Consider the following 15,470-nt stretch of genomic DNA (forward strand, 5'->3'; position numbering starts at 1 on the left):
TTTCCAGCAGAATTTTTTTTTTTTTAAAGAGGAAAAAAAACCAAACTTCCACACTCACAAATCCGTCTTTCTTTCTCTCTGCAGCCTCTCCTCCACTCATTTACATCTCACTGAGTTTGCTCATTTACTCGAACAGAAAAAAACAAAAAAAAACAGGACACTGCTGTCTGTATTTACTTTGGCTGAAACCAGGTGTGTGTGTGTGTGTGTGTGTGTGTGTGTGTGTGTGTGTGTGTGTGTGTGTGTGTGTGTGTGTGTGTGTGTGTGTGTGTGTGTGTGTGTGTGTGTGTGTGTGTGTGTGTGTGTGTGTGTGTGTGTGTGTGTGTGTGTGTGGACAGAGAAGGGAGTCATTCATACTCAGCAAAAACTGATCTTGTGGCTTTCTTTCTTTTCTTTTTTTTTTCTTCCCCTCCATGTCAATGTGAATGAGTTACTGAAGGCCTTTGAATGAAGCTTGGTCTGACCTCTGCAGCTTTTCTTTTATAAAGTCTTCCTCTGTGAATTGTGCTATAATTTGCTATTGTGGGTTCTGTTATGCTCTCTTTTTTTTCTTCTTTTTTTTTTAATGTGTAGCATATGGGGCCATTCTGCTTGACGACTAGGTACCCGGTAGTAGTCCCCCAGTATACAGCCATCCAAAATAAACAGAGCTGGCTTTGATGTCTGTTTGGACGCTTCTGCCAGTGGAGAAATGATGGAGACAAACAGACTGAGAGAGAGAGAGAGAGAGAGATCTTTGAGCTACAGCTGCTGCGCGGTATTTGTAGCCTCGGGCGTCCTCTGTGCTTCTCAGGCGGCCATTGTTGATGATATGTACAAGTGTCCTTGCATCACAGGAGCTCCAGCACAAAAGTGTCAAAGTCATTTTTGTCCAGCGGCCAATAAAAGGAGCCAAAAGAAAAGTGGGCCGGTAAAGTAAAATGATTGCATAGTAACCTTCAGGGGTAGAATATGTCTTTATCTACCTGCTACTTTTTAAAGGTGTCGCCAATGGAGGTAATTACAACTTATACTGTCGTCAGCTGGGATCTCCACCTGGTTTATCCAATCTGAAGGTCAAGAAGTATAACTGGATCCAAGGTGCTGCAGAATTCAAGGGTACTACGTCGGTAGCGTTGAGTGGACCACATTTTCAAGGTCTTGGTCTTGACTTGGTCTTGGGATGCTCTGGTCTCAAAACTCTGATTTGCAATACAAGCTTGCACCACTAGGTTGTGTACTGAGTCACTCAAGGAGAAACTTGAATAAATAGTTAAGAAGGCAATGAATGTAGCCACTGACTGCCGTATTACCCCGGCAACAAGTCACACGTTGTTATAGGTGATTGCCTGCTCTTGCGACTTAAGGTATGAAGTGACTTACGTATCAAAATATATGGTGCATCCTCCCTGGGACCACTAGATGTCACTGTATGACTAGAGAAAGCTGCTACAGTTCCTCCTTTTTTTAATCTTCATGATTAATTTCTTGACAAGCGTGACTTATAGTCCAGAAAATATAGTCCACAGTGGTGTCTTCTACATGTTTTGATTGTTACACGCAGATTTTCAAGGTTGTACAGTTTTTCTTTTCATACAGGTAGACCAGTAGTTCACAACGGTGAAATTCATTATTGGCATGAATCTTTTGCGTGGGACTTCCTGTCTGGATCGATCGCTTATCGAGAACAACTGACTGCAGCACAGACGTGTAAAAGAGACAGTAACGACACATTTCCCACAAAATCCTACAGCGTTCCCAAGAGAAATGATTAATTTCAAGTTTCAATGTGGATCAAATGTTTCACATCGTCTCTTTTAATTCTCGTCCCGACAAAAACTCTGAAAGCGAGGTCGAGTAGCTTTTGTGTCACTGGCTTTCAAATGTTAAAAAATAAATATAAATAGCATGATTTAAATTGTATTCAGTGCTTCTCTGAATATTGACAACTCTTTTTTCATTTTATTGTTGCGTGAAGAAGTATAACCACATTCTGATCGAGTGCATTTCTAAAAAATCAAAGTTGGTGGAATTTTATCGTGGTGTCATTTGGCGCACAATTTCTGCATTTTTATATCGAACTTGTTTCACTTGGCTTTAATGCTAACGGTGGCTAAGGAGGTTGCCATCATCTGCTGTTTACTTCTAGATCTTAGTGTCGTTTCCCGTCTGATCCTCTTTCTAAAACGGAGTTCTGCACTTTCTCTGAAGGCCAAGTTTCATCTCACAATGGAGGTGGTCCCGGTGGACCGGCTTGGACCCCCTGGTGGGCCGGGTTTTTTTTCCCCATGGGCTTTATGTTTGACAGCCCTGGCCTAAGGCTTTAAGCCCCCTTCGTGTTTCTCTTTGAACCTCGGGCACCTCATCCGCACCTGGACACCTTCCTCTCAACATAGAACAAAAAAAACCAACAAAAAAACAAACCCAAACCTGTGCAGGCCGTCGGGAGCATTTTGCTAGCTAAACTTTTCAAGATTGGCTTTAATTACAGAGCCGGCAAGACAGGAGAAACCTCCTCGAACGGGCAATTACAGCTTTTGTTCCTGGTTCTATTTTCAGGTCAGAGTCCTCTGAATAATATCTGCCCCTCCAGGGCAAAAAAGAAATGTTTCTTTTTCTCTACCCCCCCCTCCCATCCCTGACTGATAACAGGAGGCATTGTAGAGGAGCAGATGAAGGGGAGGGGGGGGTGTGATAGTGTAGTTTGGACAGGTGGATTGGCCGAAGGGTTGTGTACTGTAAGCAGAACGCTGTGATCCCGACCCGGGACATTTCACCGTGTCATAGCGGTGCCGCCGCCGCTCGCCTGACATGTGTAAGTCATTAAAAGGAAGGAGAGACCTGGAGAAGGAAGGGGAATGAAAGAGAGAGAGAGAGAGAGAGAGAGAGAGAGAGAGAGAGTGGGAACGTAATCCAGTTTGGAACGCATTCCACTACGACCTCGGGATAGAAAATGGTAATTAGGGACTACTTTAGGAGCCTTTAGGGTGCACGGATTTACTCCCAAGCCGGGGCCGTCATTTATATCTTTGTGAGAACGGCGAGACAAATACACGCTGCAGAAAAAAAATCGGGCTAAAAATACCCCCACACCCGCTTTCTTTTTTTTCTTTCTTTTTTCTTTCCCCCCCCAATAGTTCTCAGGGTGTGTTTATTTCAGGTTTCCAGCAGTGAATGGGTGTCAAAGCCTCAGCATAAACATACAGCGTGCCTGACAGGAAAAGGCCAGAACAAACCGTGGCCTTGTGCTTCTCCGGGCGCTTAAACGCAGCCGCTCGAGTGGCGGCGCGATACCAACGGCAGTGCGCGGCACGCCTCCCGTGCCAAGTGTGAACACAAAGGCCCGGTCCGGTGGAAACCGATGCTATCGAGGTTATTAGACGGCTATTAGATGCGAATGCTGAATACCAAGTGCAACTTCTGCCCTCGGATGGAATGATAAACATGAGTGGCTCTTTGTGAACATTCGAAAAACAAGCGAAGAGTGTGAAAGGCTTTAAGTCGAGTGCCCGCAGGCAGGCAGACTTCCTGAAGCGTTTATGACACTTTAAGGTGTTAGTCGGGTTTGCAGACAAACAGTTTAGGAGATCATTAATCTGTCCGCAGCTTCCTAAAGAGACACGAGACGTTTTTTGTTTTTTTTTTCCTTTTCCATAGCTTGGAGACAAAAGCAGTTTCTGCAACTAACGACTGACTCTTGCACGTCGACCTCAACCGGATGACGCATAATCACTGCTAACATTTATCTATTTGATTATTATTCGATTTCACATGCATTATTTAAATTGAATGGATCCACCAAAAAAAAAAAAAAAAAACATCCAACTCTCAGAAAAATGGAGGCTGCTGCATCAACACGTCAATCGTAAAGCCGAAGCTGAATCAGTTTGGAATATTTTTGGTTTTGCACTCATTGTAACAGGATATAGTTGAACCAGACATGCAACTGATTTGTCGTCTGTCCATACGACTATACTAATGTAATCGCCATTGTTATTGTTTATAGCGTGTGTGTTTGGTTTCATTACAAAAACATACAACAGAATCAACTCTGGGTCTGGCATACTAAGTACATCGTTTTAAGTGTTTTTTGACATGTCTGTGTAAACAGGCATTGGTTTTTTTCTCCTCCAATATGATTACAGGGAATGTTGGAAAAATACTATGAAAAAGGTAAAACTAGTAGCTGTAGAATAAAATTCATTGAGGGATTTTCAAAATGTTTTCATGTAAATGGGGCCTGAATTTGCAGCCGTTCAGTTCGCTGTCTAAATTGACTTAATATCTGCAATCGCCATGTGTTCACAATATAATACAATATAATATAAAAGTGAGGATGGGGATTTGATCAGATGTTCCAATCCCCTTTGAATAAAAGATAAACAGATTGTCATTGTGTTCATGCTTGTAAATATCCCCTTTTTAATAAGTGTCCATCTCTTTTAAACCATGTGGAAGAACCTCCACGAAGAAAAGTGGCTGGATTATTAAAATCTGGGAAAACAATATGGTCGCTGCTACAAAAGAAAAAACTCTTAATTTATACCAACAAATCACCCTTGAAATCTCAATTACTTTAGAGTTCAAAATGAGTTATTTCAACATACAAAGCACAAAGACCTCAACATCATATACTTAAATGATGTTTTTTAAGATTTACTACAGTACTGTTGAATATTGCATGATTCAATAAAACTATTATGAAAATAACACTTAAACTCTGCAGTTACATTACGTTGGCCCTTTGAGCTCGGAACTGGGAATTCTGACGTCATTAACTTGGAAAAACTGTGTTTTTGTCCCAGTTGATTGATTAAAGTCAGAAAACATTTTTGCCGCCTCTGGAAAAGTCCTGCGAAAAAAACGCCGTGATGACTACGACACTACCATATCCATGTAGTCACAGCATTTTCCAGATCTACATGGAATTCCAAGTTGTTTTGGGAACTTTGAAGAAGATGGGATGGAAAACAGCATGAAAAGCAAATCTTAACGAACGAGGAATCGTAGGTGGGACCATGATGAAATGTCAGGTGGGAGGTCCTCAAGGTGCTAAAGGTCAAACTCTCAATTCCAAGCGCAATAACAACCCTGAGTTTATCCATGCACATGAGGTTGTGTTTTTCTTCTTCTCTGCACTCCACTCCAGACACACAGAAACAATCTGATGACCACAACGAAATCACCGATGGAAAACAGAGTCGGGATTGGGTGTGGAGGCATGTAGCGACCGGCCCGCTCACACACACACACACATATTGAAAAATGGATCTGGTTGGCGCGGCCGCGAAGAGCCGGAATCATTCGTGACGGAAAAGCATGCAAAGTCTCTGCCAACTGTTGACACCGCCGCAGACTGAAAAATGAAAACAAGCGTGAGGTCACAGCGATGCCGCCTCGCTTCCCTTCCCCAACCCCCCCCCCCCCCCCCCCCCCCCAACCCCCCCGCCACCCCGACGGTTCACCTGCTCATACAAGATGGAAGATTACGCACAAGGTGAAGGGCGTGCCGGTACCTGGAAGAGGAGCGTGGCGTCTCCTGTTTGTTTTTTTGGGTTTTTTTTTTATATAACTCCGTGAATGGAATACTTGATTAATTAATTTTTGCTTCGGTGGGTAATTGGGAGACAGTTCCTGAGCGGCGGTCATGTGTGTGCAAACGTGGCCGCCGGCGCCACGCTTACCTGCAGCGAGCTGGAGCTTTATTTGGGGGGGGGGTGAGGGTGAGGGGGGGGGGGGGGGACCAGACACACCTAATCCCCCAACATCCTGACCTTAGCAAACCTGCCGCGGCTTGCTCGCCGCAGACCTGGCAACCCATCACCCCCCCCCCCTCGCACACACACACACACACATATACACACACCCGTGGCTCTGCCCACCCTCGCTCCTCGCTCCCTCTCTGCCAGCCCGGCTCTCACAGTGCCATGGGTGGCCTCTGGATTTGAGTTCCTTGGCACTGCTTATTCTGGCTTTGTGAGCTAATGCTGCGCCTCAAACCAGGAACAAAAGCAGTCGGTGCAAATTAAAGACCAATTATCCTGCGTGCGTGCTCGGGCAAGTCGCTCGTGTTCGTCTTAAAACGGCGAGCGGGGGGGGGGGAGCCCCCAGAGGTTTGTAGGAGGAAGGCGATGTCGATCAACTGCAGCGCCGCTCATGAATGATTCATGTACGATCAACTCACATTAAAGTCATATTTAAACGGCTTTGCGCCTTGTGTGATGTTGCTACTCGCCACTTGTTTATGGTTTTATTCCAATCGGTTAAAACTTTGTGCGGTTGCCTGCTCAGCAGTTGTGTGATGAATTATGTAACAGATGTCATTTTTAGGGATTTCTAATGTTAGGCTCCGAACTTTTACACACAAACTTGAGGGGTTTTCTTTCTCAGTGGCCTTACTGGGAAAATGCATCGTTTTTGCAGTTTGAAGACGATGTCTGTTCACATGGAAACGACAGAAACGTTGAAAACGATGCAGTCGTCATTCCAGAGAGTTTGTGCTGTTGGTTGTTTTTGTGATGAAACCGCATACACACATGCGAGCAGAGAACAAACAATGAGCCATAAACATTAACAATGGATCGTCATTACAGCGACTGTCAACTACAAAACTACCAAGTCCCAGGAGAACATGGACTGGGAGCCATGACACTCTGGAAGCAAACGTTGTCATAATTGTCCATCTACTGAGCATGTGCAGAAGAACTATTTACTTCCACTGCATGTACAGGAGCAGATATTTAAGAAAAGTTGCGTTTTCCCCCCTCGTTTCCACGGAGACCAATTCAGAGCATTTTTTTTGTTTTTTTTTAAAGTTGTGTTTTCAGTGGCTCTGTGCACTTTGTCATGGAAACAAACACCCAAAACAAAAGAAAAGTTTTCCGCTTTCACGTGAAATCATCACGGAAACGAGGCCTAAGTCAGTGTTAGCTTTTCACAGTTTTTTTCATTGATAGAGTTTAAACCTCCGGTGTCAATCATTTGGCCGAGGGGGATGAACCAGTTCAACCTTTGGGTTTCAACTACGGGATGAAGAAAACATGAATTTCGCTTCTTATTATAAAAGTAAATGATATGGATACTACGCTGATTCAAGCTGGACGATCGAGTGTGTGACAACATGCCAGTCGAGGGCTGGTGTTTCCTGAGGATTTTAGCTAACAGCCTGTTGAAAAAAAACCTCAATTCAACTCAACGCAAATTTTAACAAGTAAATCCAAGAATACAACACATTCAAAAGGAGAAAAAGCAAGTTTTTGGACATTTAAATGTGTTTTGTATGAAGATGCATCATTAGTGATAGAATTAACTTGAAATTACATATATTTTTGGGGGGGAAGTGTTTTGATTTGTTTTAAATTTAAATGTATCTTTACCCAAAACCAAAGGGAAACATTTGGGAGTTACTTTCATGTTGACGTGATCTGATCCACTTAGGATCAGTTGTGGCTGGACGGAGCGCCAAGTACCGGCCGATGTGTTCATTAATTTCCCATTAGTCAACAGTTTTTCCTCGGAGTCCCAGGGGAAATAGACTAACCCTGCCATTAGTCCCGACAATCCCTGAGGATCCCCCCCGCCCGGCGCTTCCAGCACCGCCACCAACACACACACACACACACATTGGGGGAGAAAAAAAAAAAAACAGTCTCCCCGAGTGATGACCTCTTCACATGGCCTCTGCCATTCCGCTCCGAGGCTCGCTTTAAGCCCCGGCTACACCGTCCCAGCTTTATGGCTTCCCGCCTGTGCCCCCCCCCCCTTCAAAGTGGTGGGCCATGGCCTGCAGTCCTCTGCGGAGTTAATTGACGAACACATTCTTGACTCGGGGATCATTTAATCACAACAAACAATCGGGCCGGTGGAAGGAGGGCGACTGTGTCTCTGCTGGCTTCAGGAATGTGTCGGTCATCGGTTGGTGTGAAATACAAACTGTATCCAGTTATATTGGCGGGAGGCTTCGAGCACGACGTGGAGCATAGTTATCATCGCCGTCGCGTCAGAATTCACAATATACAAAGTGAGTTACAGTTGCAGTTTGGTAAATTAGGTATATTGTTCATTTGGAAGGTTTAGAATCCCGTAACGTGTCAGTATTTATAACTCGAGCTGCATTTCCACGTCGTTTTCACTTGATGAAAGGGAAACGTCTGTTGAATTTTGATGTCCGTTTATACAATAACGGTACTCTGAGTCACTGAAAAATTTAACTCACTATTGTTAATGGTTATGGCGTATTGTTCTCTGCATGCATGTGTGTGTGATTTGATGATCAGACAATATAAACAGACACTGTGATCAATGTTTCACTTTATCACAGCAGAAAGGTGTCAAGCTGAACTTTCTCACTGCTCTTCTTTTAGTTTAAAATAACCATCCAGTTGTTTTGTGGCTGCGTTTCCCCTGTGTGAGTGTTTTGTGTTGGAATATTAATTCACCACCGTGACGTCATGAGAAGATGTGCGTTCCACAAATTGATGTTTCCGCAGTTCTGACAGGTGTGATCATAAACCTCATTACAGATCAACCCTCATGGAGAAAAACAGACGTGGAACAAGTCAAGAACAAAAACATCCTTCAAAGATTCAGTGACCAGGATTTGTTTAATTATGTCAAAAAGGTCACTCCAAATTAATTTCTCATTTCTGCTGCAGCTCAGGGCTGAACCCGCACACCAGTCTCCATCATTTAAGATTGGGCGGGTCATTTTCCACGAGATCTGATTGGCCAGTAGACGTAGCTTTACACTCATTCTGATCTTAATAAGAGCGTAACCTCCTCCGTAGCAGGTTAGACAATCAGCATAAGTTACCACGGCGATTTATCCCGGTGAGATGTGAGCGAGCGTCATAGTACGGAAAACCAAGGGTTAATCCTTGAATTTAGGAGTCTCTCCATAAGAGTAAATCCAGCATTGTAGTACAGGCCTCAGGAAAACTTACATAATTTCCTTATTATAACATTTCCTTGTTATAACATTTTTTTTTAAATGTCACTGTATAAGCGTGAAACTTTATGGAAATGAAAAATGCAAAAACAATGCACTTTCATTACAAACGTTGTCGTGCTATCGTGGCCTACAACTAAGTGATGACTTGGGCTGTATGAGTTTAGTTAAACATACGATAAACAATTGCAGAGTTGGATAAAGCAGTACAGATAATAAATAAACAGTAAAAAACATAAAAGTCCACAGTTGGGTCACGTTTGACAAGAGGTCCTAATTCTGGAAAACTGCATGTTCTGCAACAAGACATTTCTCTTCTGTGTGATGGTTATCTTCCTTAATAAGCACAAAAAGTCTGATCTCTTTTATTAAAAAAAAAAAAATGCTTATTATAACATTACCACCAATCTTATATCGTGAAGGACATTCTGTACTGTGTATCATGAACCATAATACAGAGAATCAATGGTACGTCACCTGCAAGTGGTTTTAATGTTATGGCTTTAGTGTAATGCAATTGAAATATGTAGGTTATTTTTTTAGACTTGATCAATTTTGAAACAAGTTGAAAGATAACTGGTCTTGTAAATTAGAGCAGCACAATATTAGACATTCGATGTGTTGTTGATTGTTGAAAATCATGATTATAACATGGTTTAAACAAATAAACTCTTACGTATATGTTAATTCTTTGTGCTTTGCGCTTGTTTTACTTCTGCATTGTTTTAGAGTTATTAACCGTATCCCTCCTTGATTTTTGTGCTTCACGCTTATGGATCGTTCTCATCATGTATGAAATAATGACGTGAAAAAAAACAGTTGAAGTTTAGTGGAAGCTGACGACGAGAGAAGGAGCACAGTTGTCGAAGCGTAAAGATATCGACGTCGTCTATTTAAATGCTTGTAGTAACCTCAAACACTGCCACTGGCTTATTCTCTCCTTGACAGATTTGCGATATATTGTTGATGATCGTGATTCTGATCGAAACGAACAGAATTTGCTAAAAGAAAAAATTAAAGTAGCTCATCAAATGACCTCATTCCCTTGATTTTGTCGGTCGGAGATGAGCAGATATCAGAATGTGATGTGTTTGCTGGGTGTGGTGGGAGGGGGTGGAGGGGGGGTGTTGATGGGCTTTCTCTAGACCACCGCAACAGGAAGTTCATGGACATGAGGTCACAGCAACAACACGCTATCTCCCCGGGATTTACAACGACTGGTTTCAGCCGGTATCCCCTGAAAGTTTTTCTTTCCTTTTGTTGGAGTCCAACCTTCTGATGCGACTGTGCCGTAGCCTCTCCGTGCTGAACGGATAACTCACAATAATCTGCCATGTGCTCGAGGAATGAAAAAAAAAAGAAGAAAAAAAAAGCCTGTGGTACTTCTTGTTCTGTTTTTGTGACACATGCCGCTGACCGTTGGTGTGTCAACAAGAAATCCTCTCATGCGTTGTGTCATCCTCCAAAGATATCTGCGGAAACACGGCGGCTCGAGCTGAGGGACTTTGACCGTCAAATATTTACCAACTGTCAGCAAACGGAAAAAGGGCTCGATCCTCATCTGCCTCTGCTTTGATTCCCCCCCCCTCCACTCCCTCCTTCCTCACAGAAAGGCTCCAGGTCCATCATGGAGGAAGGATACGAGCTGGATCTCACCTACATCACGGAGCGCATCATAGCGGTGTGTTTCCCGCGGGGCTGCTCGGAGGAGGTCTACTCGCACAACCTGAAGGATGTGACGCGAATGCTCAAGTCCAAGCATGCGGATAATTACCTGGTCAGTGTCCCGCCGCCTTGCTTTGGAAAGACGCGTGGCAAAAAAAAAAAACACACTGGTCAATATCTGTCACTCACGATGACAATCGCTGAGTCAGCGTTAAAGTCACGCGCCCGGTTTGTGGTTTGTTATTTTTCTCCAGATCATCAACCTGTCAGAAAAAAGACATGATCTCACCAGAACGAACCCGAAGGTAAGTTTACTGTGGCTAAAAAAAACAAAACAAGTCAACTCGTGACTGTGGTGCTACTTATCTGAGTCCTCATCGATCGGCTGTGTCGGGTCAGATAACACCAACCATTGCACAAGTTATCGAAATTTATGAAATTGTTACAGTTGCGATTTGCTTCTAGAAAAAGCAATAAAGGTACTTTCCTAGTTGCTGTGAAGAAAACCTGATTAGCTGGTTGGGTATACTATTTAATGCTAATCACAGCTATTTTGTTTACAGGTTGTTGTTTCTTTTAATTTGAGTTAGAAATGCATGATGCCTGTATTGGGAACAGACGCTTTCCCTGCTCACATCATGTTATTGTGACGTCTTTTAGACTCTGGACACCGGCTGGCCAGACCAGCACGCTCCACCTCTGGATAAGATCTGCACCATCTGTAAGGCCATGGAGAGCTGGCTCAACGCTGACCCTCTACATGTGGTGGTGATCCACTGCCGGGTGAGCGTCCACACATCCAGTTGGGTTAGCGGCACGATTTAGCTCCCACTCCAGATTTTGGTAGAATTTAAAAAAAATTCATAAAATAAAATGCTCAAATGATATATATTTTTAAAAATAATTTATTACAGAGTAAGAGATTAGGTCTTAGGCCCGATTTAAATAACTTTCATTGCATTTTGGATTTTCGAAAGGTCCCTCTCCGTGAAAATGGAGGAAAATGCAACTTTTGTTTACCTCCAGAGTGTCATGACTCAAAGTCAATATTCTCCTGGGACTTTTAGAGTTGAGAGTCACCGTAATAACAATCCAACTTGGTCTTCTGTCCATCATTATACCTTATTATTTATAGCGTGTTGTTCTCTTCTCACGTGTTTGTGGTTTCATTCCAAAAACAAATGACATGACAAAACATATTCAACATTTCATGGAATGGAATTGTCACAAGTTGTTACCAGAAAAAGTGTCAGATCAACTCTTACTCCGAATAACCAAGTAAAGTGAAAACTAAATCTGTGTTAATCCCATTGCATAATTAAATATTCAAAATGTTAGCAGTAGCTTTATGTATTTAATCATTTGTTTATCGGAGGGGTCTTTTATAATGTCAGTATTGTGTCGTTTCACTGAGAAAAGCCCTCTGCACAGGGAGAACATGCAAACCTCACTTTCGGGAACGACTCCGTTGGCAGATAATGTAGAGCCTTCAACATGTTCTCACGGTAGAATCCAACAGAAAGCGTTCATGTGACAAATACGAGGAATTCTGCTGACTAAGATGCTTCATAACAGCTTTCAGTGTTTCTGTTTACGTCCTCTGGTCCCATTCTGAAAACTGTCAAGCGAAGCAAAGCAGAATAAAACACAGTTTTATTTCATTTTTACTTTGGTTCAGACCACAAGTGCAAACACGGGCTAAATCGGGGTGAAACCACAATTGCTGCATGTTAAATGATTCATCTCCTGTCATCCTTTTTTTTTTTTTTTTTAGGGTGGCAAAGGTCGGGTTGGAGTCGTCATTTCATCCTTTGTGCATTTCACTGACGTATCAGCCAGGTAACCGCTCCCACGTGTCACCCGGTCACCATGCCGTGGCCTCTAAAGCCTGTTTTTCCGTGCGAATCGACCATCGCGTGAGCCGATTTGGTCGGCGCTGGCAGAAAACGGCATCGCAAACAGACCACAACAAGTTCACGGATACTCACCAGAACAGACGTTTTAACCGCGGCCGATTGATCTGCTTCCTTTGTAACTTGGGGTGAAGATGATTTGGAGTGAGTCGAAGACAAGTCTTTTACATTCAAAAGGAAAACCACACGATTGAAGCCGTGAATCACCGTGTATTGAATTGCATGAATCAACTGAGAAGCATGTCGGTTAGTGTGGTGCCTCCTGGCCACAGTGTCAGTTTCAGGAAGTGCAATTCATCATGGAGACCACTCTTTGAGCATTTTCCGTAAAACTAACAGTTACGTCTGAAGTTTATCTACTTCATAAATTACAGTAAATGACATGTAACTATGTACTTGGTGAAATAACTCTTAACATAGTCCTATTATTGTTGAGTTGCGGTGAAACACAAGCTCAGTTCAGCTGAAGTTACATCAGTTAGTGGGAGGAAGGAAGATGCTCTATAATCTGTATTGGACTGGATATTTTTAAAGCAAAGTTTTAGGGAAACAGTAACTGATAGAATAACAACTAAACACTGTGAATTATTTGGCACTTGTCAAGATTTGAAATTCTTTTTTTTTGTTTTGGACATTATGGATTACTTGGCTTGATTTAAAAGTTATTTATTTATTGTTAGTATTTCATTTTACAGTCTAATCTGGAATCTATCAAGTCAAATCTATAGACCTTCACTAGTTTTAACTAACTTTCTTGTCAAAGTTTTTTTATATCTTGTATTTGGGCCACCTTTTTTTTGTAGATACACTGTGTGTAGGACATTGCTTTAAAAAAAAAAAAAAAAAAAAAAAAAAATCAGGACTTAGTTCAGGATTACTGAGACGCTTCTCCTCCAGTAAACAGGAGTTTATTAAATACATTCATTTCATCAGTCGCGGCGGTGTGATGATGAGCTCAGTGTGGTAAAAGTAACAAACGGAAAACAGGTATAGAGGAAGAGATGCTGACAACACGGTGGAGTCGCTCCCGCGGGGGAAACAGAGCCGTGGTGAAAAGGCTCCGGCGCCTGTTGGTTTTAGCCTGAATAGCCAAGCTGTGCACACACTCCGGCCTCCCCATCCTCCTCTGACCCCCTCTGTGTTTACTTAAGTCTGACATTCTCTTCCTCTCTGCTGGAATCCTTCGGTCCCGCCGCGTACTTTCTCCCTCCCGTGTTCAGTACGTGCGCGTACGTCTGCGTCCCGCTTAATTGAAGTCGGGGTTAATGCTATTCAATTACAGAGCAGAGTGTAATCTGTGCCTCTTGAGTCATAATTACCCAAAAGTGTTTAACGTGTGCGTGTCTGTGTGTTTCTCCCTTTTTAAAGTGCTGATCAGGCACTGGACCGCTTCGCCATGAGGAAATACTACGATGATAAGGTCTCAGCTCTGATGACACCCTCGCAGAAGCGGTAAGACCCAAAACACAAGCACGCCCTTCTGTTGGGTAACATACATCTCGCAGTGTGTTGTGCGAAGACATAGGAGCACCCGGATGCCGTTACTGGTTACAATGGTTAGTGGGAGGAAGATGCTCTAAAATCCGGGAGTTAGCACTTCTTGATGTACACAGCTCTTCGGAAGGAAAGTTGCCAATTCTAATGTGTTTATAAAATATAGTCGAAAATATTGACGCAAATTTTTCGGTAAACAGAAGTTTAGTGAAATAGAAACTGTGATGGTAGCAGCTAATGCTAATAGGAATTGTAATTGTATTTGCAGTTGCACCTCTTTTATTTTTGCCATTAGGAAGACGGAGTTAGTTTGATAGTGAGGCACTCATCTTCCAGCGAACCAGAGTCTAGTGAAATAGAAACTGTTTGGACAATAGCTCATGCTCATGCTAATGTTACCGACTGTTAATCCTCTTTGATTTCACTATACGGGAGAGATGCGTGCATTCAGGAATATTTAGGCATTCCTTGTTTTTTAAACAGCAGTTAAGTGAAAAAGAAATATAACATGCAATAGGACTGCTATTGCTAATTTTACTAGTGTTTTTATATAGGCATTAGCCTATATAATAATTTTGTCAGACTGAGTTACTTATGGATTATGAGACATTCCTCCATTAAAGAAAGAGTTTAGTGTAATAGTAATAGCATTAGGAGAACAGCTTTTGCTAAAGTTAGCTCTTTGTTCCATGCAGCATTTACAACCGTTTTCATGTACATCAACGTTCTGATACTTATTTCATGATGGTTATTCATTTACTCCCAATTTACAGTAAAATACAACTTTATCATGATCTCTGCATCTCGCTATGAGCTGTTTGAGAGGCAGTTTTGTTTTGACGTAAGAAACACTCATATCCCACGCTGCCCTGATGAGTGTCAAAACATCGGCAGTCTTTTCTTTCTATTTTTAAGCAGTAAGCCAGTCATTGTTCCATCATTTTAAAGAAAACGGGATCCCTCGGTGACCTGGTGTAATCCTAACCCCGTGTATCTCTTCGGTTTATCGTCACTCACAGCGACAGGGTGAAACTGGAATCTCCTTGTTTATCGCATGTAATTCTCCAACAATGACAGCAGTCACTGATCTTCAGAGGGGCTGGAAAGTGGATTTTCCCCCGGAGAGCCATACGGAGGTCTTTTGTATTCATCTGGACCTCATGCGAATCAGAATACCTTCATGTGTACAGTAAAAGAGACACTCGAGGAGCATGGATCTCGTTTCACTCAATTTTCCGAAACGTCGCGGTCACGCTATGATAGTGATTTCACAAAGAGGTCCCATATTAGAGAGGTCATCTCAGGCTGAAATTTAAGGAGCGAAGACTTCACAGAAGTAGGAAGAATGGGGATGGGGAGAGAGATGGGGATTCGAACTTGCAACCTTCAGAGTCAGATCCAATCCAGCGCCAGTTTTGAGCGAATGTCTGTTGTGAATATCGAGCATGGGTTGTGCGAATTTCCAGCGAAAT

At 42.7% G+C, this 15,470-nt stretch overlaps 1 protein-coding gene across 1 annotated transcript in view; it reads left to right on the plus strand.

The window, feature by feature from the left end:
* Nucleotides 1-15,470, plus strand: part of tns3 (tensin 3) — a 40,153-nt gene that overhangs the window by 468 nt on the left and 24,215 nt on the right. Inside the window, exons 2-6 of the mRNA XM_080503757.1 lie at nucleotides 10,536-10,703; nucleotides 10,846-10,896; nucleotides 11,252-11,374; nucleotides 12,366-12,430; nucleotides 13,873-13,956. Coding sequence (XP_080359883.1) covers nucleotides 10,554-10,703; nucleotides 10,846-10,896; nucleotides 11,252-11,374; nucleotides 12,366-12,430; nucleotides 13,873-13,956 — 473 coding nt within the window. The 5' untranslated portion in view covers nucleotides 10,536-10,553. The remainder of the gene's footprint in view (nucleotides 1-10,535; nucleotides 10,704-10,845; nucleotides 10,897-11,251; nucleotides 11,375-12,365; nucleotides 12,431-13,872; nucleotides 13,957-15,470) is intronic.

This window comes from Blennius ocellaris (assembly GCF_963422515.1).
Source record: "Blennius ocellaris genome assembly, chromosome: 10".
Taxonomy (NCBI): domain Eukaryota; kingdom Metazoa; phylum Chordata; class Actinopteri; order Blenniiformes; family Blenniidae; genus Blennius; species Blennius ocellaris.